General features: G+C 41.1%; 1 protein-coding gene across 2 annotated transcripts in view; it reads left to right on the top strand.

The window, feature by feature from the left end:
• Nucleotides 1-3,023: 3,023 nt before the first annotated feature.
• Nucleotides 3,024-14,457, top strand: part of UBE2K (ubiquitin conjugating enzyme E2 K) — a 38,178-nt gene continuing 26,744 nt past the window's right edge. Inside the window, exons 1-2 of one of the 2 annotated variants that reach the window (XM_059469789.1) lie at nucleotides 3,090-3,192; nucleotides 3,830-3,912. In XM_059469789.1, coding sequence (XP_059325772.1) covers nucleotides 3,850-3,912 — 63 coding nt within the window. In that variant the 5' untranslated portion in view covers nucleotides 3,090-3,192; nucleotides 3,830-3,849. Of the gene's footprint in view, nucleotides 3,193-3,829; nucleotides 3,913-14,457 lie in introns of both variants that reach the window. The other variant, XM_059469788.1, reaches the window with a different exon arrangement.

A 14,457-nucleotide genomic window follows, 5' to 3' on the forward strand; every position in this document is an offset into this window, starting at 1 on the left:
GTTTGGTTGTCCCAGCATTGGCTAATGAATATTGTTAGCCTGTCCTTATTGGGAGCTTGGGCTGAGGCCTTACCACCACTGACCCTACCAACCTCCCTCCTGCAATAACCTTACATTGCTTGAACTTCAACTATATCTCCTTCTCCCACTTCCAGAAGTCTTTCCAAACAATATGCCAGTCATAATAAACAATGCATAGATACTCAGAATTGTATCTCTCACTCTATTAGTTGTGATCAACACCAACAGGCAAAAGCATAAACCAATCTGCAGCCAGTTTGTAAAAGCTGCTATTGAAAGAGTTGTTCGGTATGAGTAAAATGGTGATAGGGTCAGTGAAGAACTATCTCCTGAAATCATATATACTACAAATATTTTTAATTCAAAAAATAGCTATGTTCAATGGACTACAGTTGTACATATTGTGTATGGATTTTTCTAAGGGCGAAATACTAATGAGAACTTAATTCAGGGCTTTATTATCAACATTTCATAAAATATATTAGGGAGTCAGACATGGAAGTCCCTGAAATCACACCAAGAGGCTATATTCTCAATTTTTGTCCAGGCATTATCTTTTTTAACAAAGCAAAAATAAAACAACAAACAAACAAAAACCCAACTCCCTCCAAAAATCCAAACCAAACCCCAAAACACGTATTCAAAGTCTATGGTCCTGTTCTACCCTAAACCCCTGTAGAACCTTCTGTAAAATAGTAAATTATAATAAAGTATAAAACAGTATTGGAGGTGTAAAGTGATACTTCCAGCATGCTGATTATGTAAGGTACTGATTTTTACACAGATTTTGATCCTGGCAAAACTCACCACTACTCTGTTCTACCATCCAGAAAGCCTTTCTATATCTGTCTTTCAGCAAAGAGAAAATTAACACAGTATTATGGTGAATATCAAACAGTTGTAAGTGAAAAATGCCTACTTAAGGACAAGGCAAAGGAATGGGACATAACAAGGAAAAGAGATACAGTAATTCATATTAATTTCATTTTTGCAGCAGCAGACTCTGACATTTGTAATCCAAATGAGCACACGAAAATGAACCTAGGTACAAACCAGACAAAATCATTGCCCTTTACCATGGCTGTTACTGGATGTTCACTACCTATAACATAAAAGCATATTCACAGGAACACAAAGGATTTTGACACTTAATAAAGGTCATGTTTTCCACTCCATTCAGTGCAAAATCTGAATATTGGAAGCTTAGCTTCTTTCTGTGAGCTGTCTGAAAAGACATGAAGGATTTAACCAGGAGATTTTATGTACCACCTTTATTATTTTTGTCTATAGTAGTCATAGTTGCTCAGCACACTACAAACCTAACTTTCATCTAAGAGGCAAAAAAGTGTTATCATCCTTTCTCTATTGGTGACAGAAAAGCCATGGCCTACCTCCTCGAAAAGAATTTGAGACATATCAGTGGAACTCATATGTCTAAATTATTCTGAAAATGAAAGTACAAGATCCCACTATTAAGTCATTAAAAAGAAACCAGGCCTACTGAAAAATGGTCCTTTTCATAAAGGTATTGAAAACCTCAGCTGAAAAACTGGATTGTATGAAACGTTTTAAAGTTTTCATCTGAAAAGAAAAATTTATGAACAGATGCACATGCAGCAACAATTTTACAGAAAAATGAACTTTTTCCAGTCAAACTACATAGAAAGAGTAAATACATTAAAGGGACTACATGCATCTGTACATAGTTGACAGATTTTAAAAAAATATATTTTTTTGTTGCTTGTATTTTCTTTATAGTGTATATAGTAGTTAAAATGCTGTGTATACTAATGGAGGTGAATGAATGGCACTTGTAGATAACAGCCCTACCAGAAGTTGACATTTGTTGAGATAAATGTCTGTGTTGTACGTTGTCCTGCACTGCACCGTTAAAAGGGGGCCCTATAAAGTGTTCCTGTAAACCTTAATGTCTCGAAAGCCTCTAGCTCCTGAATAAATAGTTCAAAATCCAATCTCATGTTCTCCTCTGAAGATCTATGCTCTTCGATCCCATACCTTACTTTATACACCTCAGGTTAGAAGTTATGGTTGCTGTTTCCCTATTTCAGATTTCAGAACAGAAGCAGCATCGTGGGTGCCCACGTTTGCTTCTTCAATAAAATGTCCATTACAAAGGGCTGACCTTTGCCTTTTACTCTACTTTTAAAACATTGTAGCAGAATCTGTGTAAAGCAGCAGTTGCTTTCACTGTCCCCATTAAGTGACCTGTTTCTGGGCCTGCAAGTTCTCCTGCTCCCGTGTGAGGAGACACCAGCGCCTCCAGGGGGAGGGGGGAAGAGGACGAGGAGCAGGTCTGGGGGAGAGACGTGGAAGGCATAACATTCTTCTCTGCCGAGCATAATGGGGGAAAAAATAGATGAGAACCGCTGTTATGGGCCCGGGTGAGCAGATTCTCAAGTTACGTGGGAGCCCCCTAGTTCTTTTTGCTGGGGGCTTCAGCAGCAGACATACCAGCTGCTCCTTGAGCCAGCTGTTTCCTCCGCGACACCTCAGCCACTTCTTCGCTGCCGCGGACCGGACCGGGCCGGGCCCGGCCCTCCCAAGGCGCTCCTTCAGCCGTTCGCCGGCCCGCCGCCTCAGGGCTCACCCCGCTGCCGGTGCAGGGCCGGGCGGGAGCCATGACGACACAACGGCCTCAGCCGTGCCCCGAGGCCCGCCCGCGGCGGGGTTCTGCCTGAGGGCTGCCTCCTCACGCTCTCGCCACGGGCCCGCCCGGCCCGTGACAGGGCGAGCGGCTCGGGCAGGTGTCTCCCGGGACGGGCGGGTGGGCGGCCGGCGGGGAGAACCCCTGCGCCTCCACAGGTGGGCAGCGCACCCTTCCTTCGGGGTCAGCGGGGAGGCGGCGGCCCAGAGCCCACTCGCCGCAGTCGCCCCACAGGCAGCGTCCAGCCACGGCCCCCCCGGCCCCACCGCCGCCCCGGTGCCGCTCCGGCCGCGCTGCCGCGGCCCCTCCTGAGGAGCGGCGGCGACCCTTTCGCGCATGCTCGGCGCGGGCGCCATTTTGGTAGGGCCGGGAGTTCTCCAGCGGAGCGGCGGCGGAGCTCGCTGGGCCCGGCGCGGAGGGGGCGAGGGGTGCCCGCTGCGGAGATGGCCAACATCGCGGTGCAGAGGATCAAGCGGGAGTTCAAGGAGGTGCTGAAGAGCGAAGAGGTCAGAGCCTCTCCCCCCACCCCCTGCGCGTCCGCCACCACCACCCTCCCCCGTGTGAGCGTGGGCAGCAGTGGACGGTGCGGGTGCCCCGCCGGCCTTCGTGGGGACCCCGCACCCCCTCGGCCCCACCTCCCCGTGCTGGAGGTGGGCCCGTCCCACGGCATCTGGGAGGGGAATGGCGATTCCTGGGGAGACGGGGCGCGCCAGCCGTTGGGAGGAGGAGGAGGAGGAGGGGGCCGCAGGAAGCGCGGCGGCAGGGCCCGAAGAGGCCGGGCGGGCCGGCCCCCGGCCGGGGCTGCCGGCCGTCTGTGCTCGGGAGCGCCGCCAGGCCGGAGGCCACGGAGCGGAGCGGGTGGGGCCGGCCCGGCCTCCGCGGGGACCCCCGGCGCGCGCCCTCCCGCGTCCGCCCGCGCGGCACCGGCAGGGATGGAGGCATGGATGGATGATGGATGGATGGAGCGGACTGGGGAGGATGAGCCGGGGTACGTGATCCCACACATCCCCTTCAGCTGACCCCTTCGGCTCGCCAAGGCCAGAGGCTGCAGGGTAGGGGTTTAATGTTTGGGGTTTTTTAGCGGTTGCTATTAAGCCTCTATTTAGCTTCCCTGTATACAGAACTTCCTTTATCCCACTGCAGGCTTACTCACCTTCAGAAGGATGCTTTTAAAGCCTCACTCATTTGAGTCATGTTACCTCGTTTCCCAATCAGTATATTCAGAGGTATGTGGTGGTCAGTAAGAGAGGCTGTCTACTTTGAGGGCAGCAGTAAAGAAGTTCTGATCAGTTTGGGGGAATAAATAGCAGTGTTTGCAGGCTTGCATCAATACAGCTTTTGCTGTGTCTGTATCTGAGTTGGTGGACGTCAGCCAGATAGGTTTTAATGGTTGTGTCGTCATTGTCGTCCTACTTGGGATGATGTTGCAGGTTAGATCTTGTGAAATATTAATGTGAATGTGTAACTCTTGAAGCTGGTGTTTCAGAAATCTGGACATATTCACAGAGAAAAAATGAGAGGATAATTTTTGAAAGGTACTAATGGCTTTAGGAAAACACGTTTAGGGTAGCAGTAGTTGATGTACTTTTAAATTGTATGCTAAAAACATTGTTGCTTTGCATCTTGAACTAGCCCCTAGAAAAATGTACGTGCCTTGTTTTACAGCTGCCTTTAGAGCCCAGGCTGATTTTGCCAAGCTATTGCACAGCAAACACAGAATTGCATGGAGACCAAGAGAAATTTCTAGGTGGATACCTTTATACCAATGCTAGAGAATGTAGACCTCATACCCTGTATAACCAGCTGATACTGTGGAAACAAAGAGGTCTATTTGGATGTGCTTTCTAAAGGCTTCAAAACCCTTTCCCTTTGCTTTATGTAGAGAAAATAAAAGAAACCTTAACTTACATAGGTTTTGGGGAGGTGAATGGTAAATTTTCTTACTGTAAAGGTTGGATCTAGTGTGCTCATTTTTGATTATTTCTGTTTGTTTAGTCTTTAGGACGCAGTTACAGATGTTTGAAAATGGATATTATTTGAAAATAGCCTTTGAGCTGCCTAAAGCTATCCAGAAAAAAGGTCATAATTCTTATGAAATTCAATTAATGGAATTTCAAAATCATAGTACAGCAGACTCTTGGTATTTCTTTTTTTTCTAACATTAGCAAGCTACATAAGTGTCATGATACATTAGTATGTATAAAATTGCTGTTTACAGGCTATACTGACTCCCATGTCTTGAATGCAAAATTTCAGCATTACTCAATGGTTATCAAAGTTGCAAGCAAAGTTTTTTTGTGAATGTTTGTACATTCCAGTGCAGTCAAACTATGGTGTCATTATCACTGGGTGTGAAAACATGTGGAGTGGGATGATGAATGAAAGTCCAATTAAATACTACAAATCACAAAACAAAAAGGAGTTTTCTTACTATTTACTAAAATTATTATTAAACGTGGTTTCTTCAAAAAGAAATAAATCTTTTTAATGAATGGCAATGTAAAATTTGTTGTTTAGAGGTTTGTAAGTCCCTCTCTGAAAGCAAAGTGGCTCACATTATCTGTTCTTAAATTATTCCTGATTTAATGCTTCAAACTACTTGAAGAGCAGCCCCTCCTCCCGTTTTCCTTGTAGATGTAATAGGAGCCCAAATGCCTGGGAAGGGGGTAGGCACACAGGGAGAAAAGTACATAGGAAGTTTGTTCTCTGTCTTCTTCCACTACTCACCTTTATGCTGAAATAGAGGGGTGGAACTAGAAATGTTTTTAATTGGAGCAGCTGGATGACAGTTAATTCCTTCTGCATTTGAAGAATGTGTTGGAAGTGCTAAACTCACTGTAAAGTGTGTTTATCCTTGCTATGGATAAGGATCTAGGAATCCTTGCCACTCAGGACTAAATAGACTTTTCATGTTACTTAGCACTTCCTTTTTCCTTGAATGCAATTCCTGGGAAATAACTAAAATATGAAATACTACCTTGCTGTCTGGTTTACAGGTAAGAGATGAAGGATCTTCCATATTTCTAAGTTGCGTCTGGGACTTCTTGAGTGTTTTGTAAAAGTATTTAAGGTCTTTTCACACTTGAGGAAAAGTGCTTCTGCACTGCTTGCTTTATTATTTGTAGTTTTGTTATAAACACATATTACCTTAAGAAGTAGGGTATGGTTTATATAAGAGGGATACCTGTAACTTTGCATCTCTTAATATTTGAATCAAATAGATAAAAATAATCAAAGTTTCTTTGTCAGGAGTGCTCTCTAAAGTATGATTTTTAAACTTCTTACTTTTGTGTGTGGAGAAGGCTTTACAGTTCTAAGGTAGGTGCATTTGTAACAAGGATAAAGTTGTTAAGTTCATCTAGGTAGTAACTTTACTGGTTAAATATGTGTAGGCAAGGGATCAGATGTTCCACTTTATTTCTCTCCTTGTTCTGTCATTTCAATAATCTGTTTTTTTGTTGGTTTTATGGGCTGAAATTATAAAGCTACAAAATGCATGTTGAACAAAAGTATGAAGCTGCAGCATGATGCAGAAACCAATGAAGAGGTGGAAGGAGAATAGTATCCTGCTTTTACTAAGTAGGAGAAAGTTTTAGTGAAGGTTAGCTGTGTTATTTTTAGATTAAGTTATTGGAATGCTGCATTGGGTAGCCAAATCCTTACCTGCTCTCTGTTTGCAAGTAGCTATCTTGTGAGAGGGAGAACTTGCCTGGCATTTAATAATGAATAGAAACATGAAAGTTCTTGTGGTCACTTAAAGACTGATGGTGAGATGTATTGTAATTAATCAGGTATGTTAAACATTATGTGTAACTTGTTTTTTGTAATTTAATAAAGCATCAGTGTTTACTTTGAAGAAATTAGACTGTGCTAGCAGTGAAGGATTCAATGTTTAATTGGCCACCCAATTTCTTTTATCATGTGGAAATGTAAGGTGTTTTCTACTAATTGATAACTTTTGCAGTGAAAACTCTAATCTGGTATTGAAGGTGACGCTTTGGGAAACATAGCTTCCTTCTAGCAAGAGGAGAATTGCTGGTATGTCTGCCATGGAGTGTTCTTCTCTTACAAATGTGAAGAGACATTTATGGCAGGTAAATCCAGGTAGAGCTGCCAGTAAATTTAACTCAGCTGCAGTTATGGAGTGTGAGTATCTTCATGAACAGTTATGAAGCAGCAGTGTAAATTTGCAATTTGCCTGAACCCAAAACAGCATTCAAGCAAAGATAGTGGGTTAACAACAAAAACTTCAAGAACTTGATTTCCAAGAAGGAAATGAGTGTTTGTTTTGGAGTCTGCTGTGTGTTTCAGTGATTTGCAGGCAAAAGGGAAGGGAAAAATAGCTGTAGTCTGCCATACCTTTCTTGGACTTGTAAAGAACTAGTGAGTAGGCCTTTAGAGATCTTGTGATTTATTTCAGTATATAGCAAGATACTAAGTAACATCTCTGAAAATGTTTTTGCTCTTTGGAAAAGCCATAGATATTTAATCTTCAAGCTCCTAAAAACTTCATTGCTTTAGTTTGCTTATATTTGGGCAGTCTTAGATACTGAATCCACTAATGTGGAAACTTCTGGTTGTAATTGTACTTTAGCATTAGTAGGATTCTTGTTTTTCTTCCTATTTATCATGCAGAAGCAATGCAGGTATTTATAAGAATGAATTTTCTTCTATTATGGTTCCTGAGCCAGCAACATACATATTTTAAACAGTTTCCATTTTGTGATGATACATGTGCTTAACCTTTGACTTGTAAGAATAGTCCCATTGAAATCAGTAGAAGTTTAGTGAATGCAGTGGGATTGTTGTCGTTGTTTAATCCCAGGGGCCAGCAAGGACTGTGCAGCTGCTCAGTCAGATACCCCACTCCCCACAGTGGGCTAGGAAGAATTGGAAAAAAGATAAAACCCAAGAGTTAAGAGCAGTTTAATAATTTAAGTAAAATATAGTAAAAATAATGGAAAGGGAGATTACAAAAAGAGAGAGAAGAATAAAGCTGGATGAAGACAAGGGATGCCAGTGCAATTGCTCACTACCCATTCATCTGTTCCCAGCCCATCCCAGCAGCAATCAGCAGCTCCCAGCCAATCCCCGCAGTTTCTGTACTCAGTGTGACATCCTGGGGGATGGCACATCCCTTTGGCCAGTTTGGCTCAGCTGTCCTGGCCATGCACCCTCCTGGCTTGCTGTTCCTGTGCTCACTGGCAGAGCATGGGAAACTATAAAGTCCTTGACTTAGAGTAAGCTGTACCCAGCAACATCAGTGTGTTATCAACATTATTCACAGACTAAATTCAAAACCCAGCTCTGTATCAGCTACTAGGAAAAAAATTAACTCTGTTCTGGCCAAAACCAGGACAACTGTGAAAAAAGCTTGAGTGTGCTTAGTTGCTTGAGAGGCATAAAGGTAAAAAAAGGTGTAAACATAAGAATGCCTAAAGTGTCATTATTATATTGGTACCAAAGGCCTGCATACCATTAAAAAAGTGTGTGTGGAGCTTGGGGCTGCTATGCAAAATGGAATCTTAGTGGGCTGGAGAAATGAATGTCCTGGCAGGGACCTTTTGAAGCTCAGCTGAGGTAGGTGCCAAGTGCTACACCTGGGAGGAAGTAACTCCATGCATCCATATGTACAGTCAGGAGACTGACTGGAAAGGAAGCAGTCTAGCAGGAAAAGAACTTCATGACCTAGTGAAAAGCCAGTTGAACGTGATGGTGGCAAAGAAGTCCAACCACATACTGGATTGCAGTAGCAAGAGTGTAGCCAGTGAGTTGTGAGAAGTGATTCTTCACCTCTGTTCTCTGCTTGAGAGAACACTGTGGTGTTCTGTGTTCAGATACAAACACAAATGAACTGAGCATAAAATTGTCAAGGTGGTTAAGAGTACAGGATGTGTGAGAAGACAGTGAGAGAGTTGATGTTGTTGAGAGAACTATTGAGAGGGACATCTTCCTGTTATCTATAAATACCTAATGAGAGACTCCTGAGAAGAGCCAAAGTTGTCTCAGAAGTGCATGGGAATATGGTAAGAGGTGGCAGACACAAACTGCAACATGGGAAATCCTGGCTAGACACTGAAAAAAAATTACAATGGTAGTTGTCAAACATTTAAGCAGTGTGATCAGCAAGCTTGCAGAATCTCTGTGCTTGGAGTTGTTCAAAACTCAACACATTCTTAAACAACCTGCTCATATTGGACCTGCTTTGAGCAGGAGGTAGGGACTAGAAGCCACCCAGCTGTCTCTACCTGCATGATTACAGAATCTCTTGTATAAGTTTGGTTTTTAATTACTGCTTCTGTTTGTCAAAGAAAACATAAAAGGGTTCCAACTCTTTTGCCACATCTGGTAAAGCCTTTCCCTGTAAACAAATAGAAAAATTTTGAAACAGACCATTTCTTTTAGTTTAAAAATTTTCACTATTGTATGATAAATTGGAGGCTGGGTTTTTCTGGTAGATGCAATGCTGTCAGGGTTTTTATGTTGAACAAGTTCTAGTTTGGAACCCTGAAAGTAGAACAAATACAAGATTTGTACTACTTCTTTAAGCTTCATTTCTCTGAAATGTGAAGATTATCTTAACTTTAAAGTAGTTGTTTGTGAGATCTTTGGTACATCACCAAAAATAATTTTGTCTGCTGTGTTTTTAGCCATGTCTACAGTTTTAGGCAAGACAAGGTTTAGATCTGTTTCCTATAACTGCATAAAAACAATAGTGGAACACCATTACTGTGCATCTTTGGTTTCCTTAATCCTATCTGGGGTGTGTTGGTTATATCTTCTAGTTTCTACTGGGGAATAACAGAGAATGGTTCTGTACATCTTTGCCATCAAACGAGTTTGTCCATAAGTGGTGAAAAAACTGCATGTTATTCTCACGTGTGGGATGGTGTTTCAGAATTATTAGGTTTATTTATAGTTAACACCCCTTTACCTGAACCATGTAGCTGTTCCTCAAATTCTGTGAGTATAATACCAGTGCACTTTTAGAAACAGTATTATGTAGATACTAATCAGTACTAGCATTAAGTCTGTGATTTAAAATATACAATGTTAGTGATCCTTTGACCAGACCTATGAGTTTGCCAAGTACTGGTAGCAGAATATTTGTGCATAGAATAGATCTATTGCTTTTGCCTGTGTCACTTGGTGCCTTTTTTATGTTATTGTGTATCCAGTTGGGTCCAGATTTCCAGTGAGTGGTCTATATATCAGTTGGCAGAATCCTAAACATTTTGGGAGTAAGTGGAAAACAGAAAAACCTAAGTCTGCATTGGAGTCAGACTCATTTGGTTGTTTTTGGTAATGTCATAAAAACCTGAGGAAGGAGAGCAGTCCCTCGTTACAGGAGTGGATTAATCAGTTTAGGACCAGGGAATAGATTGGAGCTGATGATGGTACCCTCTGAGAACAACCCTCTATGAACCTAAAGCAGTGCTAAAATTTAGCCAGTCCTTTACCAATTCCAGTCTTGCATTCATTCTTCTGTGCTTGTTTTCAGGAGTTCTTTTAATAGAAAGGAAGTGTACGAGTCCTAAGGTTAGTTCACTTTATGTAGTATGAGATTTAAATAAAGTTAACATTTTATCATAATAAATTTGTGTAAGTATAAACTGCAAGGAACTGCTGGGTAACAGTCCAGTGGTCTTTATTTTTCATTAAGCTAGTGCAAGTACTTAGAGTGTTTCTTAAATTATTTACCTGTTAAATGGTTTTTAGATTCCTGGATTCCATAATCCTAATAAGGACTGTTGTCATTATACTTCATCACTTTTACACTAATAATTGCTGCTGATATTAAATTGAGAAAATGCTTTAGGTTAAAGTTTATCATTAACAGGCAGGCTATCTCATTGTCTTTGACAAGCTAAGTAAAATTTCTGCAATTTAGATATAGCAAAGGAATCGACTCAGTTATTTTATGGCAAAGAGTAGGAAGTTTGGCAGATAATATTCTATATGGCGCTCGAGGGAGGTTTCACAGAATCACTGAATATTCTGAGTTGGATGTAGTCCACTTCTGCAGTCTTGATTTATCCAAAATTTTCCTTTGAGATTATATCAGTGTTAATATTTGTAATATTAGAGTTGGGAGCACTTGAATATGCTTGCCCTGAGTATTTAATGAACTAATATCTGCATCATAAATAAAGTATCTCTGTGAGTAGCAAAAGTAACTTTCTTGGAGTACCAGATCTGTGTTTGTTAATCTAGTATATTGCAACAGAATTCTGCTAAAGTAATGGATTGCTCCTGTCTGTCCTTCAGAGTGTCTGCACAGGAGGGAGATGCTGTGAGTGTCAGTGGCTACAGAGGAAGCTTCATTCAGTGTTGTGCTTTATGGGACACTGTAAAAGTCAGGCCTGCAGTGTAACTCCAGTTTGGCTGTGCCAACATCTGGGAGAGCCGGGCTCATCCTGAGTATCATTCTTCTGTTGGATGGCTAATAAGGGCTGTCCTGTCTATTTGTCACAAAATATGTAGGAAACTAATTGAAGGTCACTATTTTATCATTTTTATTCATTATTAGCCAGTATGATAAACAGTTCAGATTGGGAAAGACTAATGAAAGACTGTAAGTCTAATTACTTTTAAAGAAACAAGTTTAAGGTAACATGCCTTCAGATTCTAAATACATCTATGGAATGTTTCAGGAAGGGAGGAAGAAACTCAAACACACAAATACATTAGTCCATATTTTACTTAAACAGGTATTTTAGTTCAAGCTGATAATATTTTACTTTTTATTTTTAGCTGAAAAGGAGCTGTGAGGAAGTATTTTTGAGTTTTTGCTGTGTTAGGATGTGTTAAAGTACTGGAGGGTGTGATGGAATTAGGCAGCATACATGAATCGAAGTCATGGTAGCTGGGTTGTATTTTCTTGGGAGGCTCTTAGAGCCTTCATGGTGTTTAGGTAAGCCCTTCCACTTTGGAATAAGGGTGTCCATGTGGGAAGCTAGCACAGAAAAACTGTTCTTGAGCTATTTTCACTAGTCTTCAAGCTCTGAGACTGTGATTGAATTAGCATAATCAATTTAAAATGAACTGAATCCTGTGATTCCTTTATATGTAGAATTGCTAACCTAAGTAGGGTAGATACATGGAATTTACTGCAGAGTCTGCATCAAATGGTTTTGTATGTTCATAATATGGTTAATTCAAAGAATGTTTCAAAATTATTATTAAAGCATGCTTTATGTGCAGGGTATTTCAGTTCTACATCAAAAACAGAACCATGCATAAAAAGATAGAAAAAATGCATCTTTTCTTTCAGCCTTACTCTTCTGAAGGGAGCAGGAGTCCTTTGCACTGTGCCCACACTGATGTCGAGTATCTTAGCAGGCTCAGATCACTTTGGTAACTCTTGCACACAGTTTATGCTCTGAGGTCCTGTCAGTATCTTGCACAGCTGGACATGGCCTGTGCAGGGGCCCTTAGAGGAGTGCAGGAGAGAGCATGAGCAGTTATGTACACACCTTTCATGGCTGGCACAGCTTTACCAGTGTCACCACACTGTCCCTCAGTGACACAAGCAGTGACTGTGTAACTGCACTTGGGGCTTCTGCCACAAGAGCTGGGGCAGTTACACCTCTGGTCTCCCAGACTGATGTGATGGGTTAGTCAGAAATAGTTTGGACAGACACTGGAGCTGAAGTTTCAGAGTTCTTTTAACTAGTCCTAAGGCAGTTCCAGGGAGCAGGGTCACATCCCTCTTCTTCCTGTTTTTGTGCTTCTTCTTTTACTTGCAGTGTTCAGTGGTGAATCAAATCAGGGGTTGGGTTAAAGTGAAAGAACTGTCTTGCTAATATGTGCTTATTTCAGATGTTTGCTGTGCAGTTGTGTGAGTGCTATTACAAAATCTTACCCCCTCATTGACATTAATTCTGTGATAAGAAGGGAAGTAGGACCTTGGCCACTGTTAGACTGGTTTAAGGCACCGTGGAAGTACAGTGTCTTAAGTGTTTTGGTAGAGTGATGTTTCAACAGCTGAACATTAGCAGGAGTGGGTATTTACCTACCTTTAATTTAAAAAATTGTGCTAAAACTTTGTGGTGCTACAGGTCTAACTCTTGAAAAATGAAGATGGTTTTAATATTTGAGATGTTTTGTGTTCTGACAGGAAAAGAATATCCCTCAGTATTGTTCTTTTATATTGTGATAGATGTGAAAATTCTAGACTGTCTAAGCAACAGTAATACAGAATTCACACAGTATTCATGCTTGTAGCTCCTTAGATACATTAAAATACAAGTTACTTATTAGTAACATAGTATTTTTATCAGTAAATGAAACAAATAGTATGCAAAACCAATGTCACCTAGTTTTACTAGGACAGATGTAATATGTCACCTAATATATGTTGATATGGGGGGATGAAATAGAATGTGAAATTTGGTAGAACTTCCATGTCTGAAATTATTGATAGGTTTAAAGAACATGGGAGCATTTTAAGGAAATGTATTTCTTGGTATTGACCCTTTCTTATCTAGAGAACTACTCTTTAATGTGCTTTTGACGGAAGTGTTTCCTCTCGTTGCCCTGCCCCAGCCCTGGATTGTTTCTGTGGCTGCTCTGTGCGTTGAAGGTCAGCAGGCGCTTGCTCTAGAATGCAGATGTGATCTGCTGAGCTCAGCTGCTAGTGCAGCCTGTGTGCTTCATAGCACTGTGCTAGTTATGTGGCATTCCTGCTTCTCTTAATCATAATAGGCTCAGGGTATGCACTTGATTTTGGCTTTAAGCTGGAGTGAGTCTGAAGGAATATTTTGGAAGTATTGAACTGTTCCCTCTTGCTTTGGTAGCTCTTTGAGGGGGTGGCAGTGGGATTATAAAACTGGTTTTTGGTTTGGTTTTTTTTTTGGGTACATTGAATTTGCTGTTTTTCTGCATGACAGTGCCCTGCACTTTGCTTTCTTGAGTGACACCTCCCTTTTTTATGTTTTCCCATTTCTTGTGAAAGAGGGAACTGAGTGGATGCAGTGTATTTACTCTGGCCTGCTCTGGGATAGCAAGGGGGTTAAGAAAGGAAAGTGTTAGTTTGAAAAGAAGGGAGATGAGAGTCTGGTATTGACTTCTTAGACAGCAGCTGAAGACACAAGCCTTTATTAGCAATCTTCCTTTCTAGCGTGTCAGTGAAGGAGGGAGACCTAAACCATTTGGAATAAGTTCAGAATGGTGCCTTAGCAAAAGAACATAAGAAAATAACAAGATAAATACTGCAAGGCAAAATTCCTTTGAATATTTATCCACAGATTTGCAAAGAGTTGGTAAATAGGATAAGAAGGATGAAGTTGGTTTTGGTTTTTAATTTATTTAAATGATTGTTTTCTGGAGTAAATTGCTGCTGAAATATTGGAGTCTTTTGCTCAAAACAAGTTGACTCAGAGTACTTATGGCCTTGTGCAAAAATCGTGTTATGGATTTCACAGGGATAGTCAGGTGATCTTTTTCTGTAAATCTGGTGAAATATGTTCATGAGAGGTTTTGATGTAGAATAAGACTGTTGTGTTGGCATATAAAATGAGTGGGAGGGTAAAAAGAGTTTATAAGGCACTAGTAACTTTATAGTATAACAATTTAATTTTGCTATCATGGCTTCAGACTAGGGTGAAGGATTTCTCACTTAATTTGGCGTATTAAATATTGAACTTTGTAATGTCAGTATAAAATGTTTGGATGTTCAAAAGTACCTACTTCACATTTGTAAGTCATGGTTGTAATTAAAGAAGTAACTAAATTTTTATTGTATTTTAGTAGGTTCAAAAGTGGTTATT

The sequence above is a fragment of the Ammospiza nelsoni genome, chromosome 4 (assembly GCF_027579445.1).
Source record: "Ammospiza nelsoni isolate bAmmNel1 chromosome 4, bAmmNel1.pri, whole genome shotgun sequence".
NCBI lineage: Eukaryota > Metazoa > Chordata > Aves > Passeriformes > Passerellidae > Ammospiza > Ammospiza nelsoni.